The sequence below is a fragment of the Symsagittifera roscoffensis genome, chromosome 6 (assembly GCF_963678635.1).
Source record: "Symsagittifera roscoffensis chromosome 6, txSymRosc1.1, whole genome shotgun sequence".
NCBI lineage: Eukaryota > Metazoa > Xenacoelomorpha > Acoela > Convolutidae > Symsagittifera > Symsagittifera roscoffensis.
The window spans coordinates 26,107,903-26,123,291 of NC_087067.1; the positions used below are offsets into that span (position 1 = coordinate 26,107,903).

At 34.0% G+C, this 15,389-nt stretch overlaps 1 protein-coding gene across 1 annotated transcript in view; it reads left to right on the forward strand.

Annotated features, from left to right (window-relative positions):
* The window catches only part of LOC134848667 (glutamate receptor ionotropic, NMDA 3A-like), a 57,348-nt gene that overhangs the window by 31,671 nt on the left and 10,288 nt on the right, over window positions 1-15,389 (forward strand). The window contains exons 3-10 of the mRNA XM_063866184.1: window positions 1,321-1,531; window positions 2,261-2,481; window positions 3,353-3,501; window positions 8,166-8,263; window positions 8,642-8,791; window positions 9,507-9,573; window positions 13,883-14,031; window positions 14,327-14,511. Of these exons, the coding sequence (XP_063722254.1) occupies window positions 1,321-1,531; window positions 2,261-2,481; window positions 3,353-3,501; window positions 8,166-8,263; window positions 8,642-8,791; window positions 9,507-9,573; window positions 13,883-14,031; window positions 14,327-14,511 (1,230 nt within the window). The remainder of the gene's footprint in view (window positions 1-1,320; window positions 1,532-2,260; window positions 2,482-3,352; window positions 3,502-8,165; window positions 8,264-8,641; window positions 8,792-9,506; window positions 9,574-13,882; window positions 14,032-14,326; window positions 14,512-15,389) is intronic.

Genomic DNA, 15,389 nt, shown 5'->3' on the forward strand with positions numbered 1-15,389 from the left:
AAGCTACTGCAAAATGTTTTCTCGGTGACAAATTACATAATTTATTAATGATCGTTTCTTATTTTAATTAGATTTTCAGAAGATCAAAACAAATTATAATCTGTTTTTTCATTTTTTTGCAGAACATTGCTTCAAAAACTTATATATATTTTTTCAATTTTGAATTCGAGTTTCAAGAATTCAAGTTAATTTGCCATTTCGGAAAGTTTGTGAAGTTTTACATTTGAATTTGGATACATACTCCAAAACTTGATATTGGCAATGACTTGGAAGCTAATGATTTTTATACTTTTGAGTTCATATTTCTTTTCAGTTCAGATTTTACGACAAAATTGTTTTTTTTTCTACTAGTCTCTGAGAAATGAGCTCGATGCCTAAGTGACAAAATTTCCAGCTCTGAGAATAGCTATAAAGTTGAACAAGACTTTTCCTATCAGAGCGAAGCCATGAATGTTACGGCTGCCTTTTAAGGACTATGGAGCAGTAATAACATAAAAAATAAAATGAAATAATAAGAATTTTTTTTGAGTTTACGATTTTACAAAGTGATAGATTTTGCCACCCGAGCACAAATAATCCGTTAATTTCGTAAAATATATTATATAAGTTCATTGCTAATTCAGTGCTTTTAGCACTGAAATTCACTTTAGAAAAAAAGTATTTAGAAATTTATTGCTGACTCATTTAGAAATTTTTTGTTAAAATTTATCTTTCAGCTCTGAATATGTGCTGTTTGAGCACTGAAGTTTCCTATTCGGGTCAATATCTATTGCTAAATCATCAATTGTGATCGCCGCTTTTTCTTTTTTCATCGCTTATGTTCACTGTAAACTCAACTCGGGTGGTCAATATAATAAAAATTTAGGAAAATTTGGTCTGAAAAATTCAAAAAATTCTGACCAGTTCTCTCGGCACTTAGAAATGTTTTTTGAATCTAAATCTCAATTGAAAGGATTTTATTATGATGTCTCTTTTGATTATTTAGAAACTTTCGTTAGTCCAAATCGCAAAAAAAACACACCCTACAGCATGCGTGAAATGGTAGGAATAGTAATCAGAACAATTTGACAATTTGAACCCTAGTTTAGTGTTAATACCTCAATTATTGAAAAAAAAACAAGAAGTCAAAAAAAACAAGAGCTTTCATTTGACTTAACTAATTGGATTCTGTGAAATACAAAAATTTCAAAATATGGATGTGCTATGGAAACAAATGTGGCATCAAAAAGCTGATCAAAATAAGTGATCTGCTCCTTAAAACCGATAGTCTTGAGCTGTGAGTCAAAAAAGTTTCACAGGTTATTGTGACTTATAATTCAGATTGCGAAAGTCAATTATGAATGGCGTGAACAGAATGTACTGGAGCCACTTGACAGACGGAGGCAGAGCGGATGACGAATTTGAGTATTGGAAACATTCTCCCCAAGAAAAGCGACTCATTCCCTATCGCCGCCCGCCCCAGCTACCTCGAAGCAGATCAGACATCTGGATGCAGCACATGGTCATACCAGATGTAGTTTGTCTAGTGCAGGTAGTATACACAGGTTTCAATAACACCAACTAAATCGAAGTAATTTTTCGCTCAAAAGTCTAGTGCAAACGGGTCTTCTGAGAACTGATCTCAATGGTCGCATGGCATTATCTCAAACTTCTGGAAATCCAATGTTTATCGTACGACAGCTTTGTAGTTGTGTGGGCTTGAAAACAGCCTATATTCTTAATTTGATAGTAAAGTTTGGAGACAAAATAATTTTTTAGACTTAAACTGCTTTGGTTGTTTAAGCGTAAAAAATCGTAAGACTGGACTCGATCCAAACCAACAACCTAAAAAATAACCATCCTCTGTTTCTTTTAAATTCACGACAGAACCATCGACGAATCGGAAGCCCGATTTGGATAATTATTTTTTCCGTGGCACCCCTATGATTGAATACTTTATAGAATACAAATACTGCCGTTTTATTTTATTTTTTTTTTTACAAAACTTGCGATAGGAATAGAAATAGTTAACATTTCTTCGAAAATTATTATTTTTCCTAGCATTTCCAATAACTTTGATTGGTGCCTCCGATGATTATATCTGCTAGCTATTTCCTATATTTCTAGAATCAGAATAACAACTGTGATTTTTAGGAATACAGAGTACAAATTGATAACTTTTTTGCTGGGATACTCCACGAATAGCTGAAAAACATACAAAAACAAGGAAAATTGAACCAAATTGTTTTTTTTTCAAGATTTCATAAACAATTCTTTTCAGGGCTGGGAGGGTTACGGCTGCCGTGCGAACGAAAAAGTTCAGAAGGTGCGCGTGTTGGGTATCTACAGTCCCCCCTACTGGCTGGAATCAGACTACTCTGAGAAGGAGGGCTGTCTGGGACTGGCTTACATGGCCAGAGTGTTCACGCAGTTAGACCAGATAGGACAGCACGGGAAGAGAAACAGAGCAGAGGAAGGAATACAGAAAAAATGTGTCGATGGGTAAGGATCCAGGTCGAGGTTATTTCGACTTCATGTTTTTTACTAAAAAATCAGACATGTTGTTCAACCGGCGGTTCCAGAAATGCCAATGTTTCAAACAAGTTCGACCGCTAATGTAATCAACAATAAAACTATAATTTATGCTTTTCATAGGGTATTTTGTAGTAACGGTGGACCAGAACAAAAACATTACCTTCAGTGAGGCAAAGCATTCATTTTGGGTGTATCTTTTTTGAGTGTATCTTTATCTTTTTTGGGTGAAACAGTTTGAATTAAAAAACCTATAAATTCACGTTATTAGATAGTATACCACAAAACGGACGAGCTGTGTCGCTAAACAGGGGCGGATCAAAGATTTTCTTGAGGAGCGATTTTCAAAAAAAATCGAAAATTTTGTCGACCTTTTTTTAGGTCTTTCAAGTTGATTTTCTGAGTTCTCCTAAATCACTATAAAGACCCCATTTTGACCAAATTTTCTGCACCGCAGGCAAAAATTTGAAAAAAAAACAGGCCAAAAAAGGCATTTTTAGTTAGGCAATTTTTGGAAAATGTTGACCAAAAAAAAAACGTTTTTTTTTCGGCGCGAGCCAAAGGCGCCTTTAGAAAAATTTTAGGGTCCGTCACCAAAAATGGATATCTCAAAATAGTCCTTTGGGTCGGCAGGGGGTCGAATTCCTGAGAGAAAAGACTGGTGTCCCCAAATCCGCTGGTGTCGCTAAACACGATCTTATATCACGCAATGATTGTGAATATTATGATTTTCTCATTCTTGTTACTGAAAATTGTACCTACCATCCTTTAGTCTTCAAAATCAGGGTGACTTTTTAAAACGAAATATTAATTCTGGAATGAGTCATAAATTCTATTTCAGGTTTGGTCTGGAGCTGTTGCGCAAACTGGCTAGTGACGTCGGCTTCAAATACTCAGTGGCGGTGCTGAACAACTCTCAGTTCAGCCTTGGACAGAACTGGACACAAGTGGCTCAACTAGTCCATACAAGGGCCATAGATATCGTCATAGGCCAGTTTTTCGTTTGATTCAGGATAAAGCTTCAGTTTTGCCGAACCAGCTGTCACTGATCGCTTACTAAATCACTTTACTAGACACATGGTATTGCAGTTTTTCGTATGTATCCTATGAAATTTCTGTCTTAGAATTTACCAAAATGTTAAAGTTTTTTGATGTTTTCAGTGCGGTTTCTTATATCAGAAGCCTATACACGTGTAGCCGCTTCCAAAAGCTAGTTTAACTTTAACTATCTTTGGAAGCGGATTCACATGTATTAAACTTCCTTTTATAAGAAACCGCAAAACAAAGAGACTAACACAGTCCACAATGAACTTCTATTGCAACAAAGCAAATCGAAACGGCGATATCAGCTCATGATTCAATTCATAGTTTCAAATCATGATAGCTTTTGTTGAGGTTAACACTCATAAACATCGTATCAGCTCTTAGGTATATGAAATAGAATAAAATAAAAAAAATTTTTCTAAAATTTGAAATTTTTTATGAAAATCATCCCCCCACACGCCATATAAAGTACAAAAAGATAGATTTCGTTCCTTGTAACAAATCTATTATGGCAAATCAGCTTCGTTCAACCAATTTGGAACGATTTATAAGACGGATTAAATCTCGCTTACGCGTTAATAGCGCGAATTATATCGCGCGTTAATTGTCCCAAATTGGTCAAAATGGCCAAAATGGCAATCTTTAAACCCTTATAACTTTACAAAAAATGATCACAGGTGAAATATAATTTCAAATTTAAGCTCAGGACAACAATACCTTTTGAATGATATAAAAAAATTCCTTCAAAAATGGCTAGTTAAAAAGTCGAAATTTGTCTGAAGAAAAAAAAACCCACCCCGAGCACAAATATTCCGTTACTTTCGTATCGAAAGTCGGAACAAAAAGTTAGATGCTACTTCAGCTCAGTATTTAACTCAAAGTTGTAATAATTTTTTGAATTTTGTAGTGAGAAAAGAAAGCAAACCAAGAAGACGGAATCAGCCCACGGTTAATTTTGAAGTTCCAAATTTCCGCACTTGAAGTAATTTCAGGGCCAAAAATTTAAAAAGTAAGAAATAAGCAGAACCGATACAAACGTTTTACGAGTTTGTGTTCTTAAGGTTATACTTTGAATCTGTTCATAAAAGTTTTATCATTTTTTTTTGGTCTAACAGGGCTTAAAGAAATTACTAGTATGAGTTCATTGGCATGATTGAATAAGTGTGAGCAAAACCTTTTGACAGTTTTCACAGCGCTTGCTTCATTTTCAGGTTTGAAAGCAGATGCTAACCATTTAACGTCCTCTCTAATGTACTATCAGATTTTTTTTTTTGATTTTTTATAGACTTTTTTCGTCATCTTCACTTCGTTTGTTATCTCAGCTCGATAATCAGAAGGGTATTTGCCTGGACCAATTGGAGACTGCGCGTAATTTGTTATCGGAGAATCCAACTAATTTCTTATTTATAGGTTTGGTAAAAAAAAATTTTTCGTTGCTGCGGTACTGAAAATAGTTTTGTGAGATTTCCTACAAAAAAATTTCAAAAATGTTTATTCGATTTTCTCAAAACAATTTCTTAGAATCAGCTTTAAAGTTCTTCGCTGTCGCGACGTACAATAACACAAACTCTTTGCCCAAAAAATTAGTTTTGCTACATGAGTTACCGGAACACGCACTAACTTGGCAGAGTGAGTGTTTTGCAGGTTTTTGCAGATTCTTAGTCAATAAGCACTTACACCCCCCATTCAACATGTCATAAGCTATATGACATGATTCGTCAAAACTGATTTTTATTATTTCCAAAAAAAATTTCAACCACTAATTACGTATAACTAAGAGACTAATTTTTTTTGTTCAAAGTGCATGCGTTATAGTCGCTATCTGAACATTTTAACATGCAGAAAATTGAAAGAAGAGTAACTTTTTCATAAATTGATTTCTATCTGTTATTACTGTATAGAAGAAAGGGTTCCCCCCTTTTTAACTCTAAGCAACTTAATACCCTACAATTTCACTCCCTACTTTTGTTGCCTTAGCAATTTAACATCGCTACATTTTAAAACAATTTCTACGACTTCACACCGTTTTAAACCAAAATGAAAAGAAAATTTACTTCAAAGGGGATTTCGGTTACCAACAGAGAATTAAACGAGAGAAATTTTTGCCATTTAAAGCCAGACAAATTCGCGCTACTTAATTTGCCTAAGTTTTGAACAGAAATGACCTTGCAAATGATTTCATTGAAGCGTTTCAAACCAAAATGAAATGGCCTTGCTTTTTCAATGAATCATTCCAAAATGAACCAAAAACAAGCAAAAGTTCAATGAACTTCAAAAGCCCGCAAAGAATTAGACGTCTTTTGACTAATATGGCCTAATTTTTTAGACATTTTCAGCCGGTATAGAAATTCAAAAAAGGTTTAACCGATGCCAAAAGCCTAAAAATCAATATTTTTAGAATCATTCTCGAACTTAAACTTATGACCTGATCGCTTTGTCAGCATTTTTTGAACTCTCGGCATTTTGGGGTCGCCGCACAAAATGATTCCCTCATGATCATTTGATCCACTGTCATACCGGATAAAAAATTTTAAAAGTTCCAGGGATCTCGAAATTTCGCGCAATCGGGATGGGCGGCATATTTACATCTAGCTGCTTACGAGTGCGTGCAGCCGTTCGGATCAGTTTGTCTTTACTTGGGAGAACAAACTGAGTGGCCAAATCGTTTGTAATTGGCAAAACCGCACTGGCAACTGCAACAGTCTGGGTAAATCTCTCGCCGAGATCTTTTGCATGCTTTATGACATTTCGGGCCTCCAAGTTTCCCGCTGAAATGTCGTGGTTATGCTCTCCACGCGTCTCGATTAATTCGTTATTTTCAGTAATGGGAGTTGCTCGACATTTATGTGTTTGATATTTTGAGCAAATCCAATTTTCTGTAAGCTTATTTTTTTGCTTGAAATAAAATTCGTGGCCGGACATTATAAGAATTGGCTTGTTTTTAGATGAAACTGTGAACTCGAAAGAATACTCAATCATAATGTGTTTATTGTGCTTGCGTTTGTTTATCACTTGAGGAAAGTATAAAGTGACTGTCAGATTTTTTTGTGTCAGAATTTTTACGTCAAAATGTTATAAATTAGCACAAGCAGCTTTTTGTTTAGTAATCATAATGGTTTAGCGAAAAATTTAAATGAAAATAAATTACAAACTTGTAGAAAAGAGTATTGAAAAAATTAGGAAGCCTCCTTTTAGCATGCATAACTAAGATAAACCAAGTTTTTCATTATGGAGCTTGTGTTAATTGCAGGATTAACTTTGGTGTGATAAGATTTAAGATAAGGAATTCATACAGCGTTAATTTTAATAGTGAAATGACTAGGTGTTAAAATGTACTGTGTTAAACTGGAAAATAGGAGTTATATTGTTGTCGATTTAAATTGTTTCGTAGTGAAATGATTGAGTGTTAAAATGTACGGCGTTTAATTGTATGTCATTAAATTTTAGGATACCAGAAGAAAGTTGTAAGGTAGCGGAAGAAAAATTTCTGCAAATCATATAGGAAGCTAAGATAGGTGATTGTTTTGTAGGATGGTCAACCCAGGCTCTATCACAGAAGACACGCCATCGTGGTTTAACTATCCAAATTCAATAAAAAGATCGTTTTAAAAAGTTTTGGACTCAAGTTCATAGTCGCCATGGCTCATGATCGCTACTAGCGATATCATAAACCACACAAACAAGTACAATCTCTCTTCAAACAAGTAAAAAAGTCCCTAAAGAAGTACAAATGTCTTCAATTTTAATGCAGCCGCATTAGATGAAAAAACTAGACTAAAAAGTAAGCTTAACTTGAAAAAACTAATCACTTTTGACACAAAAAGTCAAAAGTCATTAAATTTCTCTCCGTAGTCTGGGAAGAATTTAAATCATATCTGACTTTTTGTTTCTTGGTTTTTTTTTTCAAACTAATTGCCTTGTTGTAGCATTGATGTTTTGGATTTTTCTCTTTTTACTTTTGGAACTTTACCGGTTCGAGTTCTTTCCTTAACTATTTGTAACCTTTAGTTGCGATGGTTTAAAATTTTTACTGGTTGTTTTTTGAATCGGAAAATGTTCACGCCAATTTTGACGGTACTAGTAGAAAAAACTTTTTTTGAATTTTTTGGAATCAAATCAAAATCACAGGTTAAAGGAGTTCAATACGATGCCGAAATTGACCCCAACAATTTTTTCTTGATTGCGATAGTCAAAATCATGAATTGAAAACACCCAGTTTCTTTCGTGAATTGGTCGAAAAAATATGATAACTAACCCGAAACAACCAGTTGCCTATATACACATCAATTATAACTTATTGTCAGATAGTCACTCTGATGCTTCATTTCAAAACTTGTCTTGATAGACAAAATAGCTGCTGAAAGTTTTTCAAAAGGAGCAAACGTTGATTTTTAAATTCCTATGCCAAAAGTGTTTTTGAAATTTGGTATAATTGAGTAAAGATGCACTTAAGAGTCATTTAAATGGCAATATTACAAAATGATTAAATGTTAGTAGACAAAAAAAACATTGAACATGCGGGGATTATAGTTCGGAGCACCGTACCTTCAGAATGAATTCGAAATGACTTTTTTCACCTGTTGAACTTTCAAAAAAAAACATTGTTGCAGGTCAGATCCCGGCCTCTGTGGCTCTTCTACAGCAAGTCTCTTTCAGCACTCCTTACAGATATGACTCCCTCTGCATCACTGTACAACGCAGGTTCCAGGTATCTGTCATTCTCAATCTTCACTCACTTTTATGTGAATTATTTGTTGCGGTTTTTTTATTACAGTCTATAATATCTAAGTTAATAAAAAAGGCGAATAGATTTTATGAAGATGTCACCCGACAGGCTGATGCGTTATTGTTTTTCGCTCAAGCCGAATCAAATTATAAACATACACTTTTATAGAAAGTTTCTGACTTAATCATACACCTACTCGATTGCAGAAATTAAATGGGCAATCTACGATTGCATTCAACATTTGTCGGAAGGAATTTTCTAGTGCTTTAGAATATAAAATTGCTGTCTAAGATTTCAAAAACTAATCAGAAAAAAAATCCCGGAGTCGAGAAAGGTGACTAAGAAGGTGACTAATTGCAGGGAGCCACTTTGACCTCATTTCTGCGACCTCTGAACGTGGGAATGTTTGTGTCCATTTGCATCACAGTGAACACAGTGGCCATAGGTATGGCCTGTCTGGAATGGAACAGTCCCTTTGGTCTCACGCCCAGAGGAAGAAACAGAAGCAAGGTCATACAAGTGGCCATACAATACAATACATGTGATGACTCTTTTATAGTGTATTGGGAGACTAGCTCAAAGTATCAATTTTAGTCGACCTGAAAAAAAAATGTTGATAAAGTTTTCATCACCCCTTTTATAAACACCTTATTATATAAGCACCTTTAGTATTTTTCGTACAGTATATCAAGTAAATGTGATCTGACTATTTGATCTGCAAGATTGTGAGGAAACATAGCTCAGTGACTGAAAGTTTTGGTACTATTTTAACAATTCAATTTTGGGCTGACCGATCTAAATTTTGTCTGAAGGAGCGAACATTATATAAAATTCTAGCTGAAGGAGCGAACATCATATAAAATTCTAGCTGAAGGAGTAACATTATATAAAAAATTTGTCGGAATGCTCGCCAAAAAAAACGAATGTTTTGGGTCAAAATTTTTTTATAAAAGTGACTAAAATGTGCCTGTTTTTTTTCAACCATTTGCCCACGATGAAAAAAATTTGGGCTAAATAGGATCTTTTTTTGATTTCGCAAAAATCAACCTCACACCCCCCTCCCCCCTCCCCCTCAAGAAAACACTAGATCCGTCCCCTAAACTCAGTGGTATTATATTTACTAAAGCGTATCCAATCTGTGCGAGCGGCGGTAGCAAAAATCTTTGGTGTGTCTAAGTAACTGTGGGCCTCGATTTATGGTAATGTATGGCCACCTATGGCACAGGTGTTCTCTCTGCCCTCTGCGTTGACTCTCTGCTGGAGTATTCTGTTGGGCCACACTACTGATTCCAGTGAGTATATACAGATCATTATTAAATAATTTTAACATTTGGACTGTTCGCTTCATTTTTGAGCCCCCAAAAACCCAAGTTTAATGTATCAACTTTTGCGAGTAAAATGTGGTATATTTCGACTGTTTAAACCAAAATTGGGTTTGTTTGACCTGGGGTATGTTTTCAACGACTAAAAATTTTACCTTTTTTAATGAAAAATGTACGCTCGACTCTGCTTGACCGATTTCAGTTATACTAGCAAACACGTTTTCATTAATCAATCGGCTCGCAGAAAGCAATGAATCTTTGAAATGATTCAAATGTGTTTTAGCTTGAACCGGGGTTCAAGTATGATAGTTGGGTCTCAGAAAAACAGCAAGTATGAAAAATGGGTTCAGCAATTTTTTGTGAAAAAATCAAAAACACAAGTAAACAGATGAGAACCATGTCTTCAAACATTTTAAGACTTAATTATTGTTCTTCCGGGACTCAGCTAACATTAAGGTTCTCAACTAAAATAGTTGTAAATGAACCGGTTTGCAATACTTGTCTAAGCGATGAATAAATTAAAATTTTCAATCTAATTTATACAGTGAATCAGTTCGAAAAACATCGAAAATCTCTCAGTAAGCCATTCAATTCAAATTTTGAAACTTTTGAAAATTTTGTACACTGAAAGGAATGGCAAGAAGCTATTTTATCTAATCTAGCCAATAAAATGGTGATTTAAACAAAACTAAACAAAGTAACGTGATAGCACCCCACTTTAGTGCTTGGAATTTCAAACAATGTGCAGTTTCTTAAGCATATGTTTTGCGAAAATTTCAATTCTCAAAGTGAAAAAATTTGAAAAAAAGGTCGTAGCTCGGTAGACGAAAGATTTTGAGCAGCCAATTTTTAAGGCAAGATTTGCAATATCTTTGGAGTTCTCTGACAGCAACCCAATATAGTTTGGAAACGGGAAATTTTCAAAAAGTTTTTGCAATGTAAGGTTTCCTGAAAAATTAGAGCTGGGAGTGTCAAATTTTGATAGGTTTTTGAAAAGTTTATTTTATCGGAAAATTTGAGAAAACAATTTTCACGTTTCGTGAACTAAAATCCTTAATTTAATTTTATTGTTTTTATTTATGTCAAAGATGTTATTTTTTATGTCAAAAACTTTCCATAAATAATAACATCTGTCTTATCTTGGAAGCTAATATGTTTCGTTCAATCAAATTTCGAGACAGTATTTGCAACCTCTAAGAGTATCATGACAGCACTCAACTATAGGGCGGGAAACATCCAATTTTGCTAGGTTTTGAAAATTTTAGTTTTTTTATTAAAAAAACCAAATATTGTTATAATTTTAAACTAAAAATATTTGAATATTCAATTTTGGAGGTCGATTTTGCAACCCCCGGGAGAATCTTAAGAGGTCCCCAAATCCCAACATAGGGTTGCTAATTTTAAATCTTGTGACGTTTTTGACTTCTATATTTTCAAATGATTTTTCAAAATGTCATGGAAAAAACATCAAAACTTGGAAGCCAAAAAAGTTTCAGCAGACATATTTGAAAGCAAGATTTGCATTTCCTCAAAAAACCCTTCGAGTATCCGACAAAAGATTGAGAATATCCAAGTTTCTTAAGTTTTTCAAATCTGAATGTTTTAAAAAATGTCATAACTTGGAGGTCAAAAGAAATTGAGCAGATATATTTAGAAGCAAAGTTTGCAAGCCTGAAAAGCAGCCTGGAAGCACCCAATCATAGCATTGCTAAATTTTATTTTTGCAAAGCTCTAATTATAAACATATTAGAAAATTTTTCAAAAAAATTAGAAAAATTTCATATCTCGGAATCCACATTGATTTGAGCAGACATATTTGAAAGGAATACTTGCAAATTCTGAGAATACCGTGACCGCGCCCAATTTGAATTGAAATTTTCAAATTTAACGCAGTTTTTTAAATCCTTGTTTTATGAAAATTTTTAAAAAATTACAAAAATTGTCATATTTCGTAAGCAAAACGGTTTGATTAATGGTTTCAAATTCGGAGGTCGATTTTGCAACCACCAAATAAACCTTGAGAGCATCTGAATATGGTGCGCATTTTAAAAATAATTTGTGAAATTTTTACCTCTAAATTCAAAAAATCATAAAAACGTCATATTTCGGAAGCTAAACAGATTTGAGCAGACATATTTGGATGCATGATTTGCAACCCATGAGATTATCCTGACAGCATCCCACTATAGGTTTCAAAATATAAAATTTAATTTTTGATGTTGGCCTTTCAGTTCTTGAAATTTGAAATAGTTTCACAATAATCTGTCTAGAAATTTGTCCTTGACCTAAGGAAAGATCTTGCGTTGAAATTTTTCTAAATTTTGGATTGAAAAAAAGCTTCTAAAATATTGATGATATTCGCTTAAATATTGTCTCTAACGCCTTCTGTTCACCATTCTTCCGTATGAAAATCGCTTAAGCATGGTGTCCATAGAGTATTTTGCGTTGCGTTTAAATAATAGATTTCGACTGCATGCATCCATTAAGATTAGGTATGTATTGACTGTCTTCAAATTATATATGCTTAGAGGGTCTCGAATGTTACCAAAAAAGAAAAAATGTACAAATTTTTGTTCTGCTAGCTCAGCTATGTTCAGATTTCTTTCGATCAAAAAGGCGCGTCTATCGTTTTTCTCGATAGAAAAAGTGTACTCGTATGAAATGTCTAATTTTTTTTAAATCATCTTGTTGTTCCGACCTTGAAAGGGTAATTCACTTTGCATTTGAATATACTTCATTTTTCTAAAATATTTTTAATGCAAATTTCAAACTCAGGCAACACAAATTCGGGCACCCCCACACCATCATACCTTTTGGTATTGTTTTATGACACCCATTTTCGGCTGACCAATTCTAAAATTATTAAATACGCCTTGGGCGCAAATATATACTAATTTTGAAAGGAAGCACTCAACAAAAAATACATTTTTTTTGGTGAATTTTTTCACAAAAAGTGCCTAAAAACGGCAATTTTGGCCTGATTTTTAAACAATTGCCTGCGGAGCAAAACTTTTATGAAGAGAGGGTCTTTATAGTGTTCTGGGAGTGCTTGGAAAATCAATTTGGTTGTGCTTAAGAAAAGTTCAACCAAGATTTCAAAAGTTCAAAATTCCCTTTCGAGAAAATCCTTGTTTTTATGATAATTTCTTCAAATTATTTTTTCAAATAGCTGTTTTTCTTTCCATTTTGATTTAATTTGTCTTTACAAGAAATGAAAAAAAAACGAAAAAAAAATGCTTTAAAATAATTTTTGACCAGTTTTTTTTTTACAGAAATCAAGCTTTTTTCACGAAAAAAACTGAATGCAAAAGCTATTTTCAATGCTCAAAGTTTGTGCATGTTTTATCAGCGCACAAAGTGGCTGAAAGGAACTATGGCATTTGGAGTATTTTTCCCGGCCGGTTTTGACTAGATCAAAGAAATATAATGTCGAATGGGCTATTACATGACAACATTTTGGTCGTTGTTTCAGCTGTGCTCAAACTCTATAATATGAATTTTCTCGGCAATCATGTTACTGTTTCACTGTAATTGCTCTGCATCTAGCTTTCGGAACCAGAAAGTGCTCGACTTGAAATATACTCCTGATTTCATTTATCCGGACAAAACGAACAAATTTTGAACAAACTTTCAAACGCGCTTTTCTCAGATTGGCTTAAGATGATACTAAAAAGTGAAGATAACAAAAGTTGCTTTAAATTCAACCAAAAATGATACGATGACTTTTTAAAAAATTCTCACCCAATTTTCTACCTCAAAAAATGGCTATTATTTATTTTAAAATTATTTTAAAAGTACGCTGAAACTACAGAGTTAATTGATAAAAAGTCTATATCAAAAGAAGCCTCTTACACAGCCTACCAAAGTAATTTACTGGAGCCAGGAAATTTACTTGAAAAAATGCTCCTTTGAGTGCTGTTTTTCGGACTTGAAAAAGTCATTGCCGATCAAATCATTGAAACAGATCTTGCTCTAAAAAGCTAGATTTATAAAAAATGCTGATGCGTTCGGCAGTGAAAGTTTCATTGACTGAATATCTAATTTGAGCGCTTTGTTTTCACTGTAATTATCAGCAAGCCGAACCACAGCTCAAAAACCGCCCCAGAAAATCTCTCAAAAGCGCTCCAGGGAGTTTTGCCTTCAAACCGCTGAAAAAACGCCCAAATAAGACCAAAACTAGAGCGCGTTTGAGCTATTGGGACTAATATCAAAATACCGTCCACTTTAGTCTTGCATCAAAGTTGGCAAAAAACACCATCAACTCGGTTGGTTCTCGCAGGTACTCCGAAGTCGTGGAGTGCTCGCTGGCTGATGAATATGTGGGCGGCACTTTGTGTGTACTTTCTGGCCTCCTACACGGCCAAATTGGCAGTCTACATGATAGGCAGGACCACCTACCTACACCTCAGTGGAATAAACGACCCCAAGGCTAGTCCATAAATGGAGATATAAAAACAAATGCAGTATGGCCGGCGTAGCTTTTTGTCACAAAGTCATGCAACGCGTTGTTGATGGATGCAAATTTTGTTCCAAAATACCATTATTTTTTGAAACCAAAAAAATAAGGCAGTAGAAATCATCATTTCTGGCCCAGTAATATTTTAAATTAAAATTCGTTGGAGAAGAATCATTTCCAAAACTCAATTCACTTATATCATTTTTCTTTGTTTCTGGCTATTATGATTTTCTTTAAATTCAAAACTTTTTTCTTTAAATTCTTTAGATTCTTTCCGGCGAAGTGTTACTTGGCACTGTGGAAGGTAGCTACGCACACGAGCATCTGGAGAAATTCTACGAGTTCCAGCCAGACCAGGCCCACCCACATTATTCAGCTGATGAGGGAGTAGGGGGGAACGGGAAACAACTGAAACTATACAACAACTTATCACACGCCCTCTCTTCATTACAGTTAGTAGAGTTAGTACCCGGGATTGAAAGAAGCCAATTATGCAATTCCATATTTGCAGTGTATGATAAGCATTTTTACATTGCCACACAAAAATCTCAAAAGTTCCTATTCGCTTTTGGAAAACTAGATAAAAAACTCGTTTCGTGGGAAATTAAGGTAAAAGCTATCAACTTGTAAAAATTGTATCAGATGGAAGAATAGCTTGGAGTCAAAAGTAATAGAATACTGATGATATCTGTTTACAATTTTTTTATTTTTGCAAGTTCAAGTATAGCAAATAAATTTTCTGTTTTTCAGATTTATTAAATTTTTTTCAGCAAAAATAAATTTTCCGACTAATAGTTATCAATTTTCTTCTAAGTTGCTCTAACTTTTTTATTCTTAATTACTGTCATAAAAAAGTAAAAATGAAAGGCATTGGAGCTAGTTAAGCTAGTCAAAAATCAAAATCCAAATTATATAAGTTAATGCCACTGATAAATAATACCTCGCATTTTCCATAAAAGGTAAAGGAGCTAGTTAAGCTAGTCAAAATTCAAAATCCAAAATATATAAGTTCATGCCACTGATAAATAATACCTCGCATTTTTCCATAAAAGGTAATGGAGCTAGTTAAGCTAGTCAAAATTCAAATTCCAAATTATATAAGTTCATGCGACTGATAAATAATACCTCGCATTTTTCCATAAAATATAATGGAGCTAGTTAAGCTAGTCAAAATTCAAAATCTAAAATACATAAGTTCATGCCACTGATAAATAATACCTCGCATTTTTCCATAAAAGGTAATGGAGCTAGTTAAGCTAGTCGAAATTCAAAATCCAAATTATATAAGTTCATGCCACTGATAAATAATACATCGCAATTTTCCATAAAA